This window comes from Halichoerus grypus, chromosome 2 (genome assembly GCF_964656455.1).
Source record: "Halichoerus grypus chromosome 2, mHalGry1.hap1.1, whole genome shotgun sequence".
Taxonomy (NCBI): domain Eukaryota; kingdom Metazoa; phylum Chordata; class Mammalia; order Carnivora; family Phocidae; genus Halichoerus; species Halichoerus grypus.
This window is the reverse complement of record NC_135713.1, coordinates 188,647,064-188,669,647: the sequence shown is the minus strand read 5'-3', so window position 1 is coordinate 188,669,647 and position 22,584 is coordinate 188,647,064. Positions and strand designations below refer to the sequence as shown.

The window sequence follows — 22,584 nt, the reverse complement described above, 5'->3', positions numbered from 1 at the left end:
TTCACTTACGTGCTCACTGGCAGGATTCAGTTCCTTGCGGACCACGAGAGTGAGGACCTTGCTTCCTTGCTGGCTGGTGAATGGAGATTGTGCTCACTTCTCTGCTGCGAGGATCCCTCCCACATCGTACCTGGCTTCATCAAAGCCAGTGAGAGAGAGAGAGAAAGGGTTGGCTTTAAGATGAAAGTCACAGACTTTTGTAACACAACCCCTTGATGTTGCCATCTGCCATGGTTTAGAAGCAAGTTACTCGAGGGGATGGAGATATATGAGACCGTGAACACCAAGAGGTGGAAAGCAACTTGAAGGCCATCTTGGAGGCTGCCTACCAGAACTCTTACGTAATATTGAGTGAAAGAACCAAAACACAGTCCTGGTAAGATTTCCCTTTAAAAAAAATCAGAAACACATAAAACAAAACTATATAGTTTAGGCATGCATACCTGGCTAATAAAACCCTAAGGAAAATAAATGAAGAGGTTACTTGAAAAATCAGCATGGTAATCATCTGTAGGGTGGAAAAAGGGTTGTGCTCAAGAAAAGACATATCATGTCGAGAGCCTTCTTGGGCGCAACAATGTTCTATTTCTTGACTCAAGCTTTGGGTATGCAAATATTTGCTCCATAACTATGTTTTATCTTATGCTTGTACAGTTGATATGCTTTTCAGTTATGTGCATTTTTCATCATCTGAAAGAATTTTTAAAAATTTAGGGTGCACTGAAATGCATACTCTATTTAAGATTTAACAGGAAAGGTTAGCTTAAGGAATGGATGGTCACCCTACCATGAAATTTAATGCTAAGAGTTAAAATTAAGTCTTGGTACTTCACTTGGTACAGCACTGATTGAACTAGTGATATATGCATCAACATTAGTGATTCTTACAGGCAGAAGCCAAGTTAATGGTGCCAAACCAAAGAGAAATTCTATGTGCTGTATGAATAGTGTACACACACACACACACACACGACACAGACATAGATGTAGAGTCTGTCTGATGTTCTAGATCAAAAGGGATCTATGGTAAAAGAAAACATATTGAAGCAGCAATTGCCACTATGGCTATGGGCACGTTACTAAGGGACGAGTGGGGACTCTCTGGTATAATGGAAATGTTCTATCTTGATAGATGTGGGGATTACACGGATGGGCTTCTGTGTATCAAAATTTGTCACTATGGAAGACTACCCATAGGATTTTTTGAATTTCAATGTGTGTAAATTCCACCAAAACTATAAAATCAATCATCAAATGTAAACAAGAAAACGTGACTAAATTATTTATTTACGAATAAACCTATATCTTTACCAAATTGTCATCGTGGCTAATTCGCCTTAAACACATTTCTTTTGGTTAAATTACACTACTATGAGCTCTTTTGATGTTTCTTTACATAGTATATTGCAGTTGTTTGTATGTGTGTGTGTGTGGGGGGGGTTGGGGGATGCGGGGGTGCTTTCTGTAATCGAAAAGGAACAGGGAGGAACTTGATAGAGGCACTTCCTCAAAGCATGAATGAACAGAATAAAGGAGTAGGTCTCTAAAGTGTGGTCCCTGGGCCTTCAGCATCAACAGCATCTGGGTACTCGTTAGCAATGCCAGACCTCAGGCTCCCTGTGTAATCAGAACCTGTAGCATTTGTCCCGACATACTTAATAGGCCCTTTGGATGACGTGCGGCATGCTAAAGTTGGACTATCACTAAGTGGGGAAGACGGAGAAATAGTAACTAAATGAAGTTACACTGACTAAGATCCATTCACATTTCAAATGGATCCCCCCAAAAAACATGTGCTATAGATTTCCCAGCTCTGGAGATAAATTCTGTGGAGAGGCACCTTCTGAGCATTTGCTTTTTGCTCCGTTGAAGAGTATTTTTGATCAAGGAGGAGATAAGAATAAAAATGAGGCTAAGTTTTTCGGAATCTAAAGACCACCCAGAGAAATGCAACCCAAAAACATGTGACGGCAAAGTTAACACTTAATGAACTACCGAATCAGGGCAGTGACCGGAACCATACAGACAATGGCCTGCCACGGTTTTAGGGTAGACAACGTGATCCAAAGACAGAAACGCCCAAGAAAACCCATTCCAGTGGCAGAGGCCAGCAACATCACACACACATAGACAGCGGGCCCCTTCCTCATTGCTCAACAATGACCCATGATATAGGGCCTCTTCCTCTTGTCTCATGCCACTTCCCACATGCCACACTTATGCACGTGGGATTTCCTCCCCGCTGATCATTGGAAGAAACGCACGACCAGAGATATGTTGGCCCTGATCCCATCCTGCTAGGGGATACAGGAGGGGAGAGGAAGACATGTAATTGCAAATGCCACCTATCACATAACAGCCCTCTGTGGAGGAAGAGGAGGAGAGAGTGGTCCAGAAGATGCCGGTGGGTATGAGTCAGGAGGAAAAGCAGACCAGATGGAATTTATCACATCTAGAAAAGAAAATGTGTTTCCCATGAGTTTAAACCATTACACAGACAAACACTATTGTGTCTCTGATAATTACTTAAATATTAGGTAAACAACAACAAGGAAGACGTGTTGACAAATCACCCTGGTCGGGCAGTATATAGAGGCCATGGCACAAGGAGCCTTCCAAACTCAAGACCTTCGCTTTCCTGGAAACCCACCCAGAACCTCCACCCTCTGACACCATGGTCGACTCCTGTTGTGGCTCCGTCTGCTCTGACCAGGGCTGTGGCCAGGAGACCTGCTGCCACCCCAGCTGCTGCCAGACCACCTGCTGCAGGACCACCTGCTGCCGCCCCAGCTGCTGCGTGTCCAGCTGCTGCCGCCCCTCCTGCTGTGGTCCCAGCTGCTGTGGCTCCAGCTGCTGCAGGCCCAGCTGCTGCATCTCCAGCTGCTGCCGCCCCACCTGCTGCCAGACCACCTGCTGCAGGACCACCTGCTGCCGCCCCAGCTGCTGCGTGTCCAGCTGCTGCCGCCCCTCCTGCTGTGGCTCCAGCTGCTGCCGCCCCTCCTGCTGTGGCTCCAGCTGCTGCCGCCCCTCCTGCTGCATTTCTAGCTGCTGCCGCCCCGCCTGCTGTGGCTCCAGCTGCTGCAGGCCCAGCTGCTGCATCTCTAGCTGCTGCCGCCCCACCTGCTGCCAGACCACCTGCTGCAGGACCACCTGCTGCCGCCCCAGCTGTTGCTAGACCACCTGCTGCTGCCCAACCTGCTCTAGTGCTTCTGCAGCTGAGTATCCTGGCCCGCACCCCGCTGTCTTTCATCAACCAATCTTCTTCAGGTAGTCCAACTGTGAGCTGAATCATGAGAGGCCAACTGTCAAACCTCAGTTCCGGCGGACTTGTCAACTGAGTTGGCCTCCAGATATAGTCCCCCACCACCAACGCCCTCCTCCCCGCCTCCTTCTTACTACCTCCCTCCCAAGGGAATACAGAGCTTGAATTTTCTCTGAGATCTCTCAACCAGCATGTCATCCCAATCGCACCTTTGGTTCCTGCCAGGTTTCCCCCTATGGGGATGATCCTATATCTTAAATAAATCTTAAAGTCTCCAGGCATACAGATCCGAGGGGCATCGTGTCTCATTATTTTTCCCTCATGAACTGTTATCCTTAGCTGTCGATCGTAGTTCTGGTGTTCCCCGCAGAAAGAGGAGTCCGCAGCAGATGACCTTAGGATTTCCACCTCTACCCCCTCAGCACTCCCCATGCTGACATTGACCCTGGTTGTTTACAGCAGGCACCTGGAGCTCTCTGCTGAGGCTTTGTCCAGATGAGGGAGGAAGCTCTCGGCAGGCCAGAGGTAGGGAAAGTAAGTCTCCAGGAGAAGTCCTCAACCAATGGGCAGCACTTGGTGGGTAAGTGCTCTAGCCTCTTTCCCCTCGAGTGGGGCGTGTGAGACCAGAGGTCCTCAGCCAGGACTGAACCCCAGGCGCCTACAGGAGTCATCTGCTCTTGAAATCATTCTGGATTGGCTTCCATCCCTTCCCTGGATCACTTCTCGGGTTCCCTACAGCCCTTCTTGAGATCGCCTCCCAAACAAACTGCTTGCTCTCAAACCTCTGGTTTTAGACTCTGCCCCTGACGTCACCCTAACACCAGTGTTCCGAATCTCAGTTATCAGCGTCTCCAAAACATTTCCATACAATAGGAATGGTAACAGCGATGCCAGTCAACTCTTGAACTTATTCTCCACTGAAGCACTTAATCTTTTCATAGGATGCTCTTTCTCCTTACAGTTTCTGCACACTTGGTTTTAGACTATTAGTCTCCAATTTTTAAAACATCATACTCTATCCTCAGGGACAGGACACGCTCCCGTGAGTAACACAGCTCACCATGTTAGGAACTGTCTCCCTAAAGGAGGCCTGTTTAAGGGGAACAGTCCCAAACTGTGATTCTTACATCGCATTCAAAATTCCAGAGACTAAAACAGGACGTTTAAGGAAGAGCTCTCAGGAGAAATCAGTAACAAACGGAAGGAAACAAAATAGGGGTCTAAGAGGAAGGAATGCAAAATGTGGTTTCAGTTCAATTCTACCCTCACGTTCTGACCCCACAGATGAGGGGTGTGGACTGGGTTACAGGCCTGCTCCTCTTGGAGGCAAGGGGGTTGGGCCTATGTACTCCTACATCACTTATCACTACCTGTGGACAACCCTTGGTGGGTAGAAATGATGGAGGGGGCAGACTTCCGGGTGTGGTCCACCCCTAGGCCGAGAGACAATTACCTGCAGAACAGTGTGGGTGAACAGTGTGAGCCACGAGTAGTCCATACTCTGCACTGGCGTGTGGATCAGGGCATTTATGGAAAGGGGATCCAAATGAATATCACATATCTACCCCCTAGCTCTGCTCATGTCTATGGATTGCTCTCATTAACCTCACTCCACGTGGCTTGCCACAAATTCTAGAAAAACCCTCAAGAGGGGAGTTAGTGGGTGGCTCCTCTGATCCTTTACCTGACTTGCCTGGGGCATTGACCTCCATCCCCACCCCTGAGAGTCCTGAGCCCATGGTTCCTATGTCCTCTTCAGGCTATACTACTCGCTCATCAGCGGTTGATACTGGGAATAGGATACCAAGAATGCCCCTACACATCACCTCGATGCTAAACATCCTCCTTATGGCTCCCATAGCTCCCTTCTTTGCTTGATGATTTCATGGCACTAGAAACCCAACGGGATAAGGGGGCAGCCAGAGTTTTAATACCAATCAGAATTTTACCATGTCCCCCTCGAACTAGCTTTTCGTCTCTTAGAGCCATGACCCCTAGATGCACACAGCCAACAGTTATGGTAGAGGGAGGCACAAATTCCCCCAAACGGATCACCGGGATGAAGATCATGGGGAAACTTCTCCTTTCACTCCAACCTCCAGATCAATGTATTCAAACAAGGGCCATGAAAGATTCTGGATATCCTGCAGTCCGTTCAACTCAGATCCCATGTCCAACAGCCTGCCAACATATGAGTATTCCAGCTTCCCCTGGGTCAATGGCTATAGATTTTTGGGCAAGGACTAAGGAAATGCTGTGATATACACTTGCTGTGATCCTTCATCCAAGAACACTGGTCTCTCCATTGATGGGTTAATGGGTCTGAGAACAGCCTGAGGTCTACAAACTGTGTCAGGGATCACGACCTTCCATTGGGATCAATGACCTCAGCCTTTGTGTTTTTATTCTTAAGCTCTTTTAAATACACCAGTGCATGTGCGCGGGCGCGCGCGCGCGCGCACACACACACACACACACACACACACACACACACACATACAAAGGTGCACCCTATTTGGCTGTCTATATCCTGATTTACTTATTTACTTTTTTGTTTATTTATTATTGATTGATTGATTACAGGGGGGTGGGGAGAGAGACCGAGTACGGGTGGGGTGAGGGAGAAGCAGACTCCCCACTGAGCACGGAGCCCAACATGGGGCTCGATCCTGGCACTCTGGGACCATGACCTGAGCCGAAGGCAGGTGCTTAACCGACTGAGCCAGCCAGGTGCCCCCCTGGATGCCTATATCCTATTACGAGGGACACCATGCTCTATTACCCGTATCGTAAGGTCCCTGAGGGTTACACATCATTCTGCCCCCTTGTCATTCCAATCTTGTTGGCCATCACATAATTATAACCACATTACTTCGTAGAGTTACATGCTGCCACCTGGACTCTGCCACTCAGGGATATTATCATCCCCATTATTCCTAGGGAGCATATTCCCGCGGTCACAGCAATCCCAACACAACCTCTGACTACAGAGAATAGGCACTACTATCTCAGTGACCCTGCTGACACTGGTACTTGATGATTCCTTAACATCTTAGTAAACAGAGTGCCCCCAGATCTCTCCTAGGGAACATAGGCGGTTTGGGCTTTCTGGCTTTATGACTACATCTATTTTAGCACTTCTACTTCTCTGCACTTTTCAATCCCCCCTTTCTCACCCGTGTGTGCTGTGGCCCTAGATACATCCGTACTGGTTATCCACTCTTGCGCAACATTACCTCAAAATTCAGCTGCTTAAAGCAACACTCATTTCTTAGCTTAGTTTCTATTTCACAGGGTTTCACAGGGTTGCACGCAAGGCGCTGCCTGGCACTGCACTGGTCTCAGGTGAGGTCTCGACTGGGGAAGAAGCCACTGCTCACTTCACTTACGTGCTCACTGGCAGGATTCAGTTCCTTGCGGACCACGAGAGTGAGGACCTTGCTTCCTTGCTGGCTGGTGAATGGAGATTGTGCTCACTTCTCTGCTGCGAGGATCCCTCCCACATCGTACCTGGCTTCATCAAAGCCAGTGAGAGAGAGAGAGAAAGGGTTGGCTTTAAGATGAAAGTCACAGACTTTTGTAACACAACCCCTTGATGTTGCCATCTGCCATGGTTTAGAAGCAAGTTACTCGAGGGGATGGAGATATATGAGACCGTGAACACCAAGAGGTGGAAAGCAACTTGAAGGCCATCTTGGAGGCTGCCTACCAGAACTCTTACGTAATATTGAGTGAAAGAACCAAAACACAGTCCTGGTAAGATTTCCCTTTAAAAAAAATCAGAAACACATAAAACAAAACTATATAGTTTAGGCATGCATACCTGGCTAATAAAACCCTAAGGAAAATAAATGAAGAGGTTACTTGAAAAATCAGCATGGTAATCATCTGTAGGGTGGAAAAAGGGTTGTGCTCAAGAAAAGACATATCATGTCGAGAGCCTTCTTGGGCGCAACAATGTTCTATTTCTTGACTCAAGCTTTGGGTATGCAAATATTTGCTCCATAACTATGTTTTATCTTATGCTTGTACAGTTGATATGCTTTTCAGTTATGTGCATTTTTCATCATCTGAAAGAATTTTTAAAAATTTAGGGTGCACTGAAATGCATACTCTATTTAAGATTTAACAGGAAAGGTTAGCTTAAGGAATGGATGGTCACCCTACCATGAAATTTAATGCTAAGAGTTAAAATTAAGTCTTGGTACTTCACTTGGTACAGCACTGATTGAACTAGTGATATATGCATCAACATTAGTGATTCTTACAGGCAGAAGCCAAGTTAATGGTGCCAAACCAAAGAGAAATTCTATGTGCTGTATGAATAGTGTACACACACACACACACACACGACACAGACATAGATGTAGAGTCTGTCTGATGTTCTAGATCAAAAGGGATCTATGGTAAAAGAAAACATATTGAAGCAGCAATTGCCACTATGGCTATGGGCACGTTACTAAGGGACGAGTGGGGACTCTCTGGTATAATGGAAATGTTCTATCTTGATAGATGTGGGGATTACACGGATGGGCTTCTGTGTATCAAAATTTGTCACTATGGAAGACTACCCATAGGATTTTTTGAATTTCAATGTGTGTAAATTCCACCAAAACTATAAAATCAATCATCAAATGTAAACAAGAAAACGTGACTAAATTATTTATTTACGAATAAACCTATATCTTTACCAAATTGTCATCGTGGCTAATTCGCCTTAAACACATTTCTTTTGGTTAAATTACACTACTATGAGCTCTTTTGATGTTTCTTTACATAGTATATTGCAGTTGTTTGTATGTGTGTGTGTGTGGGGGGGGTTGGGGGATGCGGGGGTGCTTTCTGTAATCGAAAAGGAACAGGGAGGAACTTGATAGAGGCACTTCCTCAAAGCATGAATGAACAGAATAAAGGAGTAGGTCTCTAAAGTGTGGTCCCTGGGCCTTCAGCATCAACAGCATCTGGGTACTCGTTAGCAATGCCAGACCTCAGGCTCCCTGTGTAATCAGAACCTGTAGCATTTGTCCCGACATACTTAATAGGCCCTTTGGATGACGTGCGGCATGCTAAAGTTGGACTATCACTAAGTGGGGAAGACGGAGAAATAGTAACTAAATGAAGTTACACTGACTAAGATCCATTCACATTTCAAATGGATCCCCCCAAAAAACATGTGCTATAGATTTCCCAGCTCTGGAGATAAATTCTGTGGAGAGGCACCTTCTGAGCATTTGCTTTTTGCTCCGTTGAAGAGTATTTTTGATCAAGGAGGAGATAAGAATAAAAATGAGGCTAAGTTTTTCGGAATCTAAAGACCACCCAGAGAAATGCAACCCAAAAACATGTGACGGCAAAGTTAACACTTAATGAACTTCCGAATCAGGGCAGTGACCGGAACCATACAGACAATGGCCTGCCACGGTTTTAGGGTAGACAACGTGATCCAAAGACAGAAACGCCCAAGAAAACCCATTCCAGTGGCAGAGGCCAGCAACATCACACACACATAGACAGCGGGCCCCTTCCTCATTGCTCAACAATGACCCATGATATAGGGCCTCTTCCTCTTGTCTCATGCCACTTCCCACATGCCACACTTATGCACGTGGGATTTCCTCCCCGCTGATCATTGGAAGAAACGCACGACCAGAGATATGTTGGCCCTGATCCCATCCTGCTAGGGGATACAGGAGGGGAGAGGAAGACATGTAATTGCAAATGCCACCTATCACATAACAGCCCTCTGTGGAGGAAGAGGAGGAGAGAGTGGTCCAGAAGATGCCGGTGGGTATGAGTCAGGAGGAAAAGCAGACCAGATGGAATTTATCACATCTAGAAAAGAAAATGTGTTTCCCATGAGTTTAAACCATTACACAGACAAACACTATTGTGTCTCTGATAATTACTTAAATATTAGGTAAACAACAACAAGGAAGACGTGTTGACAAATCACCCTGGTCGGGCAGTATATAGAGGCCATGGCACAAGGAGCCTTCCAAACTCAAGACCTTCGCTTTCCTGGAAACCCACCCAGAACCTCCACCCTCTGACACCATGGTCGACTCCTGTTGTGGCTCCGTCTGCTCTGACCAGGGCTGTGGCCAGGAGACCTGCTGCCACCCCAGCTGCTGCCAGACCACCTGCTGCAGGACCACCTGCTGCCGCCCCAGCTGCTGCGTGTCCAGCTGCTGCCGCCCCTCCTGCTGTGGTCCCAGCTGCTGTGGCTCCAGCTGCTGCAGGCCCAGCTGCTGCATCTCCAGCTGCTGCCGCCCCACCTGCTGCCAGACCACCTGCTGCAGGACCACCTGCTGCCGCCCCAGCTGCTGCGTGTCCAGCTGCTGCCGCCCCTCCTGCTGTGGCTCCAGCTGCTGCCGCCCCTCCTGCTGTGGCTCCAGCTGCTGCCGCCCCTCCTGCTGCATTTCTAGCTGCTGCCGCCCCGCCTGCTGTGGCTCCAGCTGCTGCAGGCCCAGCTGCTGCATCTCTAGCTGCTGCCGCCCCACCTGCTGCCAGACCACCTGCTGCAGGACCACCTGCTGCCGCCCCAGCTGTTGCTAGACCACCTGCTGCTGCCCAACCTGCTCTAGTGCTTCTGCAGCTGAGTATCCTGGCCCGCACCCCGCTGTCTTTCATCAACCAATCTTCTTCAGGTAGTCCAACTGTGAGCTGAATCATGAGAGGCCAACTGTCAAACCTCAGTTCCGGCGGACTTGTCAACTGAGTTGGCCTCCAGATATAGTCCCCCACCACCAACGCCCTCCTCCCCGCCTCCTTCTTACTACCTCCCTCCCAAGGGAATACAGAGCTTGAATTTTCTCTGAGATCTCTCAACCAGCATGTCATCCCAATCGCACCTTTGGTTCCTGCCAGGTTTCCCCCTATGGGGATGATCCTATATCTTAAATAAATCTTAAAGTCTCCAGGCATACAGATCCGAGGGGCATCGTGTCTCATTATTTTTCCCTCATGAACTGTTATCCTTAGCTGTCGATCGTAGTTCTGGTGTTCCCCGCAGAAAGAGGAGTCCGCAGCAGATGACCTTAGGATTTCCACCTCTACCCCCTCAGCACTCCCCATGCTGACATTGACCCTGGTTGTTTACAGCAGGCACCTGGAGCTCTCTGCTGAGGCTTTGTCCAGATGAGGGAGGAAGCTCTCGGCAGGCCAGAGGTAGGGAAAGTAAGTCTCCAGGAGAAGTCCTCAACCAATGGGCAGCACTTGGTGGGTAAGTGCTCTAGCCTCTTTCCCCTCGAGTGGGGCGTGTGAGACCAGAGGTCCTCAGCCAGGACTGAACCCCAGGCGCCTACAGGAGTCATCTGCTCTTGAAATCATTCTGGATTGGCTTCCATCCCTTCCCTGGATCACTTCTCGGGTTCCCTACAGCCCTTCTTGAGATCGCCTCCCAAACAAACTGCTTGCTCTCAAACCTCTGGTTTTAGACTCTGCCCCTGACGTCACCCTAACACCAGTGTTCCGAATCTCAGTTATCAGCGTCTCCAAAACATTTCCATACAATAGGAATGGTAACAGTGATGCCAGTCAACTCTTGAACTTATTCTCCACTGAAGCACTTAATCTTTTCATAGGATGCTCTTTCTCCTTACAGTTTCTGCACACTTGGTTTTAGACTATTAGTCTCCAATTTTTAAAACATCATACTCTATCCTCAGGGACAGGACACGCTCCCGTGAGTAACACAGCTCACCATGTTAGGAACTGTCTCCCTAAAGGAGGCCTGTTTAAGGGGAACAGTCCCAAACTGTGATTCTTACATCGCATTCAAAATTCCAGAGACTAAAACAGGACGTTTAAGGAAGAGCTCTCAGGAGAAATCAGTAACAAACGGAAGGAAACAAAATAGGGGTCTAAGAGGAAGGAATGCAAAATGTGGTTTCAGTTCAATTCTACCCTCACGTTCTGACCCCACAGATGAGGGGTGTGGACTGGGTTACAGGCCTGCTCCTCTTGGAGGCAAGGGGGTTGGGCCTATGTACTCCTACATCACTTATCACTACCTGTGGACAACCCTTGGTGGGTAGAAATGATGGAGGGGGCAGACTTCCGGGTGTGGTCCACCCCTAGGCCGAGAGACAATTACCTGCAGAACAGTGTGGGTGAACAGTGTGAGCCACGAGTAGTCCATACTCTGCACTGGCGTGTGGATCAGGGCATTTATGGAAAGGGGATCCAAATGAATATCACATATCTACCCCCTAGCTCTGCTCATGTCTATGGATTGCTCTCATTAACCTCACTCCACGTGGCTTGCCACAAATTCTAGAAAAACCCTCAAGAGGGGAGTTAGTGGGTGGCTCCTCTGATCCTTTACCTGACTTGCCTGGGGCATTGACCTCCATCCCCACCCCTGAGAGTCCTGAGCCCATGGTTCCTATGTCCTCTTCAGGCTATACTACTCGCTCATCAGCGGTTGATACTGGGAATAGGATACCAAGAATGCCCCTACACATCACCTCGATGCTAAACATCCTCCTTATGGCTCCCATAGCTCCCTTCTTTGCTTGATGATTTCATGGCACTAGAAACCCAACGGGATAAGGGGGCAGCCAGAGTTTTAATACCAATCAGAATTTTACCATGTCCCCCTCGAACTAGCTTTTCGTCTCTTAGAGCCATGACCCCTAGATGCACACAGCCAACAGTTATGGTAGAGGGAGGCACAAATTCCCCCAAACGGATCACCGGGATGAAGATCATGGGGAAACTTCTCCTTTCACTCCAACCTCCAGATCAATGTATTCAAACAAGGGCCATGAAAGATTCTGGATATCCTGCAGTCCGTTCAACTCAGATCCCATGTCCAACAGCCTGCCAACATATGAGTATTCCAGCTTCCCCTGGGTCAATGGCTATAGATTTTTGGGCAAGGACTAAGGAAATGCTGTGATATACACTTGCTGTGATCCTTCATCCAAGAACACTGGTCTCTCCATTGATGGGTTAATGGGTCTGAGAACAGCCTGAGGTCTACAAACTGTGTCAGGGATCACGACCTTCCATTGGGATCAATGACCTCAGCCTTTGTGTTTTTATTCTTAAGCTCTTTTAAATACACCAGTGCATGTGCGCGGGCGCGCGCGCGCGCGCGCACACACACACACACACACACACACACACACACATACAAAGGTGCACCCTATTTGGCTGTCTATATCCTGATTTACTTATTTACTTTTTTGTTTATTTATTATTGATTGATTGATTACAGGGGGGTGGGGAGAGAGACCGAGTACGGGTGGGGTGAGGGAGAAGCAGACTCCCCACTGAGCACGGAGCCCAACATGGGGCTCGATCCTGGCACTCTGGGACCATGACCTGAGCCGAAGGCAGGTGCTTAACCGACTGAGCCAGCCAGGTGCCCCCCTGGATGCCTATATCCTATTACGAGGGACACCATGCTCTATTACCCGTATCGTAAGGTCCCTGAGGGTTACACATCATTCTGCCCCCTTGTCATTCCAATCTTGTTGGCCATCACATAATTATAACCACATTACTTCGTAGAGTTACATGCTGCCACCTGGACTCTGCCACTCAGGGATATTATCATCCCCATTATTCCTAGGGAGCATATTCCCGCGGTCACAGCAATCCCAACACAACCTCTGACTACAGAGAATAGGCACTACTATCTCAGTGACCCTGCTGACACTGGTACTTGATGATTCCTTAACATCTTAGTAAACAGAGTGCCCCCAGATCTCTCCTAGGGAACATAGGCGGTTTGGGCTTTCTGGCTTTATGACTACATCTATTTTAGCACTTCTACTTCTCTGCACTTTTCAATCCCCCCTTTCTCACCCGTGTGTGCTGTGGCCCTAGATACATCCGTACTGGTTATCCACTCTTGCGCAACATTACCTCAAAATTCAGCTGCTTAAAGCAACACTCATTTCTTAGCTTAGTTTCTATTTCACAGGGTTTCACAGGGTTGCACGCAAGGCGCTGCCTGGCACTGCACTGGTCTCAGGTGAGGTCTCGACTGGGGAAGAAGCCACTGCTCACTTCACTTACGTGCTCACCGGCGGGATTCAGTTCCTTGCGGACCACGAGAGTGAGGACCTTGCTTCCTTGCTGGCTGGTGAATGGAGATTGTGCTCACTTCTCTGCTGCGAGGATCCCTCCCACATCGTACCTGGCTTCATCAAAGCCAGTGAGAGAGAGAGAGAAAGGGTTGGCTTTAAGATGAAAGTCACAGACTTTTGTAACACAACCCCTTGATGTTGCCATCTGCCATGGTTTAGAAGCAAGTTACTCGAGGGGATGGAGATATATGAGACCGTGAACACCAAGAGGTGGAAAGCAACTTGAAGGCCATCTTGGAGGCTGCCTACCAGAACTCTTACGTAATATTGAGTGAAAGAACCAAAACACAGTCCTGGTAAGATTTCCCTTTAAAAAAAATCAGAAACACATAAAACAAAACTATATAGTTTAGGCATGCATACCTGGCTAATAAAACCCTAAGGAAAATAAATGAAGAGGTTACTTGAAAAATCAGCATGGTAATCATCTGTAGGGTGGAAAAAGGGTTGTGCTCAAGAAAAGACATATCATGTCGAGAGCCTTCTTGGGCGCAACAATGTTCTATTTCTTGACTCAAGCTTTGGGTATGCAAATATTTGCTCCATAACTATGTTTTATCTTATGCTTGTACAGTTGATATGCTTTTCAGTTATGTGCATTTTTCATCATCTGAAAGAATTTTTAAAAATTTAGGGTGCACTGAAATGCATACTCTATTTAAGATTTAACAGGAAAGGTTAGCTTAAGGAATGGATGGTCACCCTACCATGAAATTTAATGCTAAGAGTTAAAATTAAGTCTTGGTACTTCACTTGGTACAGCACTGATTGAACTAGTGATATATGCATCAACATTAGTGATTCTTACAGGCAGAAGCCAAGTTAATGGTGCCAAACCAAAGAGAAATTCTATGTGCTGTATGAATAGTGTACACACACACACACACACACGACACAGACATAGATGTAGAGTCTGTCTGATGTTCTAGATCAAAAGGGATCTATGGTAAAAGAAAACATATTGAAGCAGCAATTGCCACTATGGCTATGGGCACGTTACTAAGGGACGAGTGGGGACTCTCTGGTATAATGGAAATGTTCTATCTTGATAGATGTGGGGATTACACGGATGGGCTTCTGTGTATCAAAATTTGTCACTATGGAAGACTACCCATAGGATTTTTTGAATTTCAATGTGTGTAAATTCCACCAAAACTATAAAATCAATCATCAAATGTAAACAAGAAAACGTGACTAAATTATTTATTTACGAATAAACCTATATCTTTACCAAATTGTCATCGTGGCTAATTCGCCTTAAACACATTTCTTTTGGTTAAATTACACTACTATGAGCTCTTTTGATGTTTCTTTACATAGTATATTGCAGTTGTTTGTATGTGTGTGTGTGTGGGGGGGGTTGGGGGATGCGGGGGTGCTTTCTGTAATCGAAAAGGAACAGGGAGGAACTTGATAGAGGCACTTCCTCAAAGCATGAATGAACAGAATAAAGGAGTAGGTCTCTAAAGTGTGGTCCCTGGGCCTTCAGCATCAACAGCATCTGGGTACTCGTTAGCAATGCCAGACCTCAGGCTCCCTGTGTAATCAGAACCTGTAGCATTTGTCCCGACATACTTAATAGGCCCTTTGGATGACGTGCGGCATGCTAAAGTTGGACTATCACTAAGTGGGGAAGACGGAGAAATAGTAACTAAATGAAGTTACACTGACTAAGATCCATTCACATTTCAAATGGATCCCCCCAAAAAACATGTGCTATAGATTTCCCAGCTCTGGAGATAAATTCTGTGGAGAGGCACCTTCTGAGCATTTGCTTTTTGCTCCGTTGAAGAGTATTTTTGATCAAGGAGGAGATAAGAATAAAAATGAGGCTAAGTTTTTCGGAATCTAAAGACCACCCAGAGAAATGCAACCCAAAAACATGTGACGGCAAAGTTAACACTTAATGAACTTCCGAATCAGGGCAGTGACCGGAACCATACAGACAATGGCCTGCCACGGTTTTAGGGTAGACAACGTGATCCAAAGACAGAAACGCCCAAGAAAACCCATTCCAGTGGCAGAGGCCAGCAACATCACACACACATAGACAGCGGGCCCCTTCCTCATTGCTCAACAATGACCCATGATATAGGGCCTCTTCCTCTTGTCTCATGCCACTTCCCACATGCCACACTTATGCACGTGGGATTTCCTCCCCGCTGATCATTGGAAGAAACGCACGACCAGAGATATGTTGGCCCTGATCCCATCCTGCTAGGGGATACAGGAGGGGAGAGGAAGACATGTAATTGCAAATGCCACCTATCACATAACAGCCCTCTGTGGAGGAAGAGGAGGAGAGAGTGGTCCAGAAGATGCCGGTGGGTATGAGTCAGGAGGAAAAGCAGACCAGATGGAATTTATCACATCTAGAAAAGAAAATGTGTTTCCCATGAGTTTAAACCATTACACAGACAAACACTATTGTGTCTCTGATAATTACTTAAATATTAGGTAAACAACAACAAGGAAGACGTGTTGACAAATCACCCTGGTCGGGCAGTATATAGAGGCCATGGCACAAGGAGCCTTCCAAACTCAAGACCTTCGCTTTCCTGGAAACCCACCCAGAACCTCCACCCTCTGACACCATGGTCGACTCCTGTTGTGGCTCCGTCTGCTCTGACCAGGGCTGTGGCCAGGAGACCTGCTGCCACCCCAGCTGCTGCCAGACCACCTGCTGCAGGACCACCTGCTGCCGCCCCAGCTGCTGCGTGTCCAGCTGCTGCCGCCCCTCCTGCTGTGGTCCCAGCTGCTGTGGCTCCAGCTGCTGCAGGCCCAGCTGCTGCCGCCCCACCTGCTGCCAGACCACCTGCTGCAGGACCACCTGCTGCCGCCCCAGCTGCTGCGTGTCCAGCTGCTGCCGCCCCTCCTGCTGTGGCTCCAGCTGCTGCCGCCCCTCCTGCTGTGGCTCCAGCTGCTGCCGCCCCTCCTGCTGCATTTCTAGCTGCTGCCGCCCCGCCTGCTGTGGCTCCAGCTGCTGCAGGCCCAGCTGCTGCATCTCTAGCTGCTGCCGCCCCACCTGCTGCCAGACCACCTGCTGCAGGACCACCTGCTGCCGCCCCAGCTGTTGCTAGACCACCTGCTGCTGCCCAACCTGCTCTAGTGCTTCTGCAGCTGAGTATCCTGGCCCGCACCCCGCTGTCTTTCATCAACCAATCTTCTTCAGGTAGTCCAACTGTGAGCTGAATCATGAGAGGCCAACTGTCAAACCTCAGTTCCGGCGGACTTGTCAACTGAGTTGGCCTCCAGATATAGTCCCCCACCACCAACGCCCTCCTCCCCGCCTCCTTCTTACTACCTCCCTCCCAAGGGAATACAGAGCTTGAATTTTCTCTGAGATCTCTCAACCAGCATGTCATCCCAATCGCACCTTTGGTTCCTGCCAGGTTTCCCCCTATGGGGATGATCCTATATCTTAAATAAATCTTAAAGTCTCCAGGCATACAGATCCGAGGGGCATCGTGTCTCATTATTTTTCCCTCATGAACTGTTATCCTTAGCTGTCGATCGTAGTTCTGGTGTTCCCCGCAGAAAGAGGAGTCCGCAGCAGATGACCTTAGGATTTCCACCTCTACCCCCTCAGCACTCCCCATGCTGACATTGACCCTGGTTGTTTACAGCAGGCACCTGGAGCTCTCTGCTGAGGCTTTGTCCAGATGAGGGAGGAAGCTCTCGGCAGGCCAGAGGTAGGGAAAGTAAGTCTCCAGGAGAAGTCCTCAACCAATGGGCAGCACTTGGTGGGTAAGTGCTCTAGCCTCTTTCCCCTCGAGTGGGGCGTGTGAGACCAGAGGTCCTCAGCCAGGACTGAACCCCAGGCGCCTACAGGAGTCATCTGCTCTTGAAATCATTCTGGATTGGCTTCCATCCCTTCCCTGGATCACTTCTCGGGTTCCCTACAGCCCTTCTTGAGATCGCCTCCCAAACAAACTGCTTGCTCTCAAACCTCTGGTTTTAGACTCTGCCCCTGACGTCACCCTAACACCAGTGTTCCGAATCTCAGTTATCAGCGTCTCCAAAACATTTCCATACAATAGGAATGGTAACAGTGATGCCAGTCAACTCTTGAACTTATTCTCCACTGAAGCACTTAATCTTTTCATAGGATGCTCTTTCTCCTTACAGTTTCTGCACACTTGGTTTTAGACTATTAGTCTCCAATTTTTAAAACATCATACTCTATCCTCAGGGACAGGACACGCTCCCGTGAGTAACACAGCTCACCATGTTAGGAACTGTCTCCCTAAAGGAGGCCTGTTTAAGGGGAACAGTCCCAAACTGTGATTCTTACATCGCATTCAAAATTCCAGAGACTAAAACAGGACGTTTAAGGAAGAGCTCTCAGGAGAAATCAGTAACAAACGGAAGGAAACAAAATAGGGGTCTAAGAGGAAGGAATGCAAAATGTGGTTTCAGTTCAATTCTACCCTCACGTTCTGACCCCACAGATGAGGGGTGTGGACTGGGTTACAGGCCTGCTCCTCTTGGAGGCAAGGGGGTTGGGCCTATGTACTCCTACATCACTTATCACTACCTGTGGACAACCCTTGGTGGGTAGAAATGATGGAGGGGGCAGACTTCCGGGTGTGGTCCACCCCTAGGCCGAGAGACAATTACCTGCAGAACAGTGTGGGTGAACAGTGTGAGCCACGAGTAGTCCATACTCTGCACTGGCGTGTGGATCAGGGCATTTATGGAAAGGGGATCCAAATGAATATCACATATCTACCCCCTAGCTCTGCTCATGTCTATGGATTGCTCTCATTAACCTCACTCCACGTGGCTTGCCACAAATTCTAGAAAAACCCTCAAGAGGGGAGTTAGTGGGTGGCTCCTCTGATCCTTTACCTGACTTGCCTGGGGCATTGACCTCCATCCCCACCCCTGAGAGTCCTGAGCCCATGGTTCCTATGTCCTCTTCAGGCTATACTACTCGCTCATCAGCGGTTGATACTGGGAATAGGATACCAAGAATGCCCCTACACATCACCTCGATGCTAAACATCCTCCTTATGGCTCCCATAGCTCCCTTCTTTGCTTGATGATTTCATGGCACTAGAAACCCAACGGGATAAGGGGGCAGCCAGAGTTTTAATACCAATCAGAATTTTACCATGTCCCCCTCGAACTAGCTTTTCGTCTCTTAGAGCCATGACCCCTAGATGCACACAGCCAACAGTTATGGTAGAGGGAGGCACAAATTCCCCCAAACGGATCACCGGGATGAAGATCATGGGGAAACTTCTCCTTTCACTCCAACCTCCAGATCAATGTATTCAAACAAGGGCCATGAAAGATTCTGGATATCCTGCAGTCCGTTCAACTCAGATCCCATGTCCAACAGCCTGCCAACATATGAGTATTCCAGCTTCCCCTGGGTCAATGGCTATAGATTTTTGGGCAAGGACTAAGGAAATGCTGTGATATACACTTGCTGTGATCCTTCATCCAAGAACACTGGTCTCTCCATTGATGGGTTAATGGGTCTGAGAACAGCCTGAGGTCTACAAACTGTGTCAGGGATCACGACCTTCCATTGGGATCAATGACCTCAGCCTTTGTGTTTTTATTCTTAAGCTCTTTTAAATACACCAGTGCATGTGCGCGGGCGCGCGCGCGCGCGCACACACACACACACACACACACACACACACACACATACAAAGGTGCACCCTATTTGGCTGTCTATATCCTGATTTACTTATTTACTTTTTTGTTTATTTATTATTGATTGATTGATTACAGGGGGGTGGGGAGAGAGACCGAGTACGGGTGGGGTGAGGGAGAAGCAGACTCCCCACTGAGCACGGAGCCCAACATGGGGCTCGATCCTGGCACTCTGGGACCATGACCTGAGCCGAAGGCAGGTGCTTAACCGACTGAGCCAGCCAGGTGCCCCCCTGGATGCCTATATCCTATTACGAGGGACACCATGCTCTATTACCCGTATCGTAAGGTCCCTGAGGGTTACACATCATTCTGCCCCCTTGTCATTCCAATCTTGTTGGCCATCACATAATTATAACCACATTACTTCGTAGAGTTACATGCTGCCACCTGGACTCTGCCACTCAGGGATATTATCATCCCCATTATTCCTAGGGAGCATATTCCCGCGGTCACAGCAATCCCAACACAACCTCTGACTACAGAGAATAGGCACTACTATCTCAGTGACCCTGCTGACACTGGTACTTGATGATTCCTTAACATCTTAGTAAACAGAGTGCCCCCAGATCTCTCCTAGGGAACATAGGCGGTTTGGGCTTTCTGGCTTTATGACTACATCTATTTTAGCACTTCTACTTCTCTGCACTTTTCAATCCCCCCTTTCTCACCCGTGTGTGCTGTGGCCCTAGATACATCCGTACTGGTTATCCACTCTTGCGCAACATTACCTCAAAATTCAGCTGCTTAAAGCAACACTCATTTCTTAGCTTAGTTTCTATTTCACAGGGTTTCACAGGGTTGCACGCAAGGCGCTGCCTGGCACTGCACTGGTCTCAGGTGAGGTCTCGACTGGGGAAGAAGCCACTGCTCACTTCACTTACGTGCTCACCGGCGGGATTCAGTTCCTTGCGGACCACGAGAGTGAGGACCTTGCTTCCTTGCTGGCTGGTGAATGGAGATTGTGCTCACTTCTCTGCTGCGAGGATCCCTCCCACATCGTACCTGGCTTCATCAAAGCCAGTGAGAGAGAGAGAGAAAGGGTTGGCTTTAAGATGAAAGTCACAGACTTTTGTAACACAACCCCTTGATGTTGCCATCTGCCATGGTTTAGAAGCAAGTTACTCGAGGGGATGGAGATATATGAGACCGTGAACACCAAGAGGTGGAAAGCAACTTGAAGGCCATCTTGGAGGCTGCCTACCAGAACTCTTACGTAATATTGAGTGAAAGAACCAAAACACAGTCCTGGTAAGATTTCCCTTTAAAAAAAATCAGAAACACATAAAACAAAACTATATAGTTTAGGCATGCATACCTGGCTAATAAAACCCTAAGGAAAATAAATGAAGAGGTTACTTGAAAAATCAGCATGGTAATCATCTGTAGGGTGGAAAAAGGGTTGTGCTCAAGAAAAGACATATCATGTCGAGAGCCTTCTTGGGCGCAACAATGTTCTATTTCTTGACTCAAGCTTTGGGTATGCAAATATTTGCTCCATAACTATGTTTTATCTTATGCTTGTACAGTTGATATGCTTTTCAGTTATGTGCATTTTTCATCATCTGAAAGAATTTTTAAAAATTTAGGGTGCACTGAAATGCATACTCTATTTAAGATTTAACAGGAAAGGTTAGCTTAAGGAATGGATGGTCACCCTACCATGAAATTTAATGCTAAGAGTTAAAATTAAGTCTTGGTACTTCACTTGGTACAGCACTGATTGAACTAGTGATATATGCATCAACATTAGTGATTCTTACAGGCAGAAGCCAAGTTAATGGTGCCAAACCAAAGAGAAATTCTATGTGCTGTATGAATAGTGTACACACACACACACACACACGACACAGACATAGATGTAGAGTCTGTCTGATGTTCTAGATCAAAAGGGATCTATGGTAAAAGAAAACATATTGAAGCAGCAATTGCCACTATGGCTATGGGCACGTTACTAAGGGACGAGTGGGGACTCTCTGGTATAATGGAAATGTTCTATCTTGATAGATGTGGGGATTACACGGATGGGCTTCTGTGTATCAAAATTTGTCACTATGGAAGACTACCCATAGGATTTTTTGAATTTCAATGTGTGTAAATTCCACCAAAACTATAAAATCAATCATCAAATGTAAACAAGAAAACGTGACTAAATTATTTATTTACGAATAAACCTATATCTTTACCAAATTGTCATCGTGGCTAATTCGCCTTAAACACATTTCTTTTGGTTAAATTACACTACTATGAGCTCTTTTGATGTTTCTTTACATAGTATATTGCAGTTGTTTGTATGTGTGTGTGTGGGGGGGGGGTTGGGGGATGCGGGGGTGCTTTCTGTAATCGAAAAGGAACAGGGAGGAACTTGATAGAGGCACTTCCTCAAAGCATGAATGAACAGAATAAAGGAGTAGGTCTCTAAAGTGTGGTCCCTGGGCCTTCAGCATCAACAGCATCTGGGTACTCGTTAGCAATGCCAGACCTCAGGCTCCCTGTGTAATCAGAACCTGTAGCATTTGTCCCGACATACTTAATAGGCCCTTTGGATGACGTGCGGCATGCTAAAGTTGGACTATCACTAAGTGGGGAAGACGGAGAAATAGTAACTAAATGAAGTTACACTGACTAAGATCCATTCACATTTCAAATGGATCCCCCCAAAAAACATGTGCTATAGATTTCCCAGCTCTGGAGATAAATTCTGTGGAGAGGCACCTTCTGAGCATTTGCTTTTTGCTCCGTTGAAGAGTATTTTTGATCAAGGAGGAGATAAGAATAAAAATGAGGCTAAGTTTTTCGGAATCTAAAGACCACCCAGAGAAATGCAACCCAAAAACATGTGACGGCAAAGTTAACACTTAATGAACTACCGAATCAGGGCAGTGACCGGAACCATACAGACAATGGCCTGCCACGGTTTTAGGGTAGACAACGTGATCCAAAGACAGAAACGCCCAAGAAAACCCATTCCAGTGGCAGAGGCCAGCAACATCACACACACATAGACAGCGGGCCCCTTCCTCATTGCTCAACAATGACCCATGATATAGGGCCTCTTCCTCTTGTCTCATGCCACTTCCCACATGCCACACTTATGCACGTGGGATTTCCTCCCCGCTGATCATTGGAAGAAACGCACGACCAGAGATATGTTGGCCCTGATCCCATCCTGCTAGGGGATACAGGAGGGGAGAGGAAGACATGTAATTGCAAATGCCACCTATCACATAACAGCCCTCTGTGGAGGAAGAGGAGGAGAGAGTGGTCCAGAAGATGCCGGTGGGTATGAGTCAGGAGGAAAAGCAGACCAGATGGAATTTATCACATCTAGAAAAGAAAATGTGTTTCCCATGAGTTTAAACCATTACACAGACAAACACTATTGTGTCTCTGATAATTACTTAAATATTAGGTAAACAACAACAAGGAAGACGTGTTGACAAATCACCCTGGTCGGGCAGTATATAGAGGCCATGGCACAAGGAGCCTTCCAAACTCAAGACCTTCGCTTTCCTGGAAACCCACCCAGAACCTCCACCCTCTGACACCATG

At 47.5% G+C, this 22,584-nt stretch overlaps 1 protein-coding gene across 1 annotated transcript; it reads left to right on the top strand.

The window, feature by feature from the left end:
• The first annotated feature begins 2,211 nt into the window (after positions 1-2,211).
• LOC144380853 (uncharacterized) lies at positions 2,212-3,547 on the top strand. Its single transcript, XM_078065713.1, has 2 exons — positions 2,212-2,404; positions 2,538-3,547. The coding sequence occupies exon 2, from the start codon at positions 2,675-2,677 to the stop codon at positions 3,173-3,175; it is 501 nt and encodes a 166-aa protein (XP_077921839.1). The 5' UTR covers positions 2,212-2,404; positions 2,538-2,674; the 3' UTR covers positions 3,176-3,547.
• Positions 3,548-22,584: the final 19,037 nt, after the last annotated feature.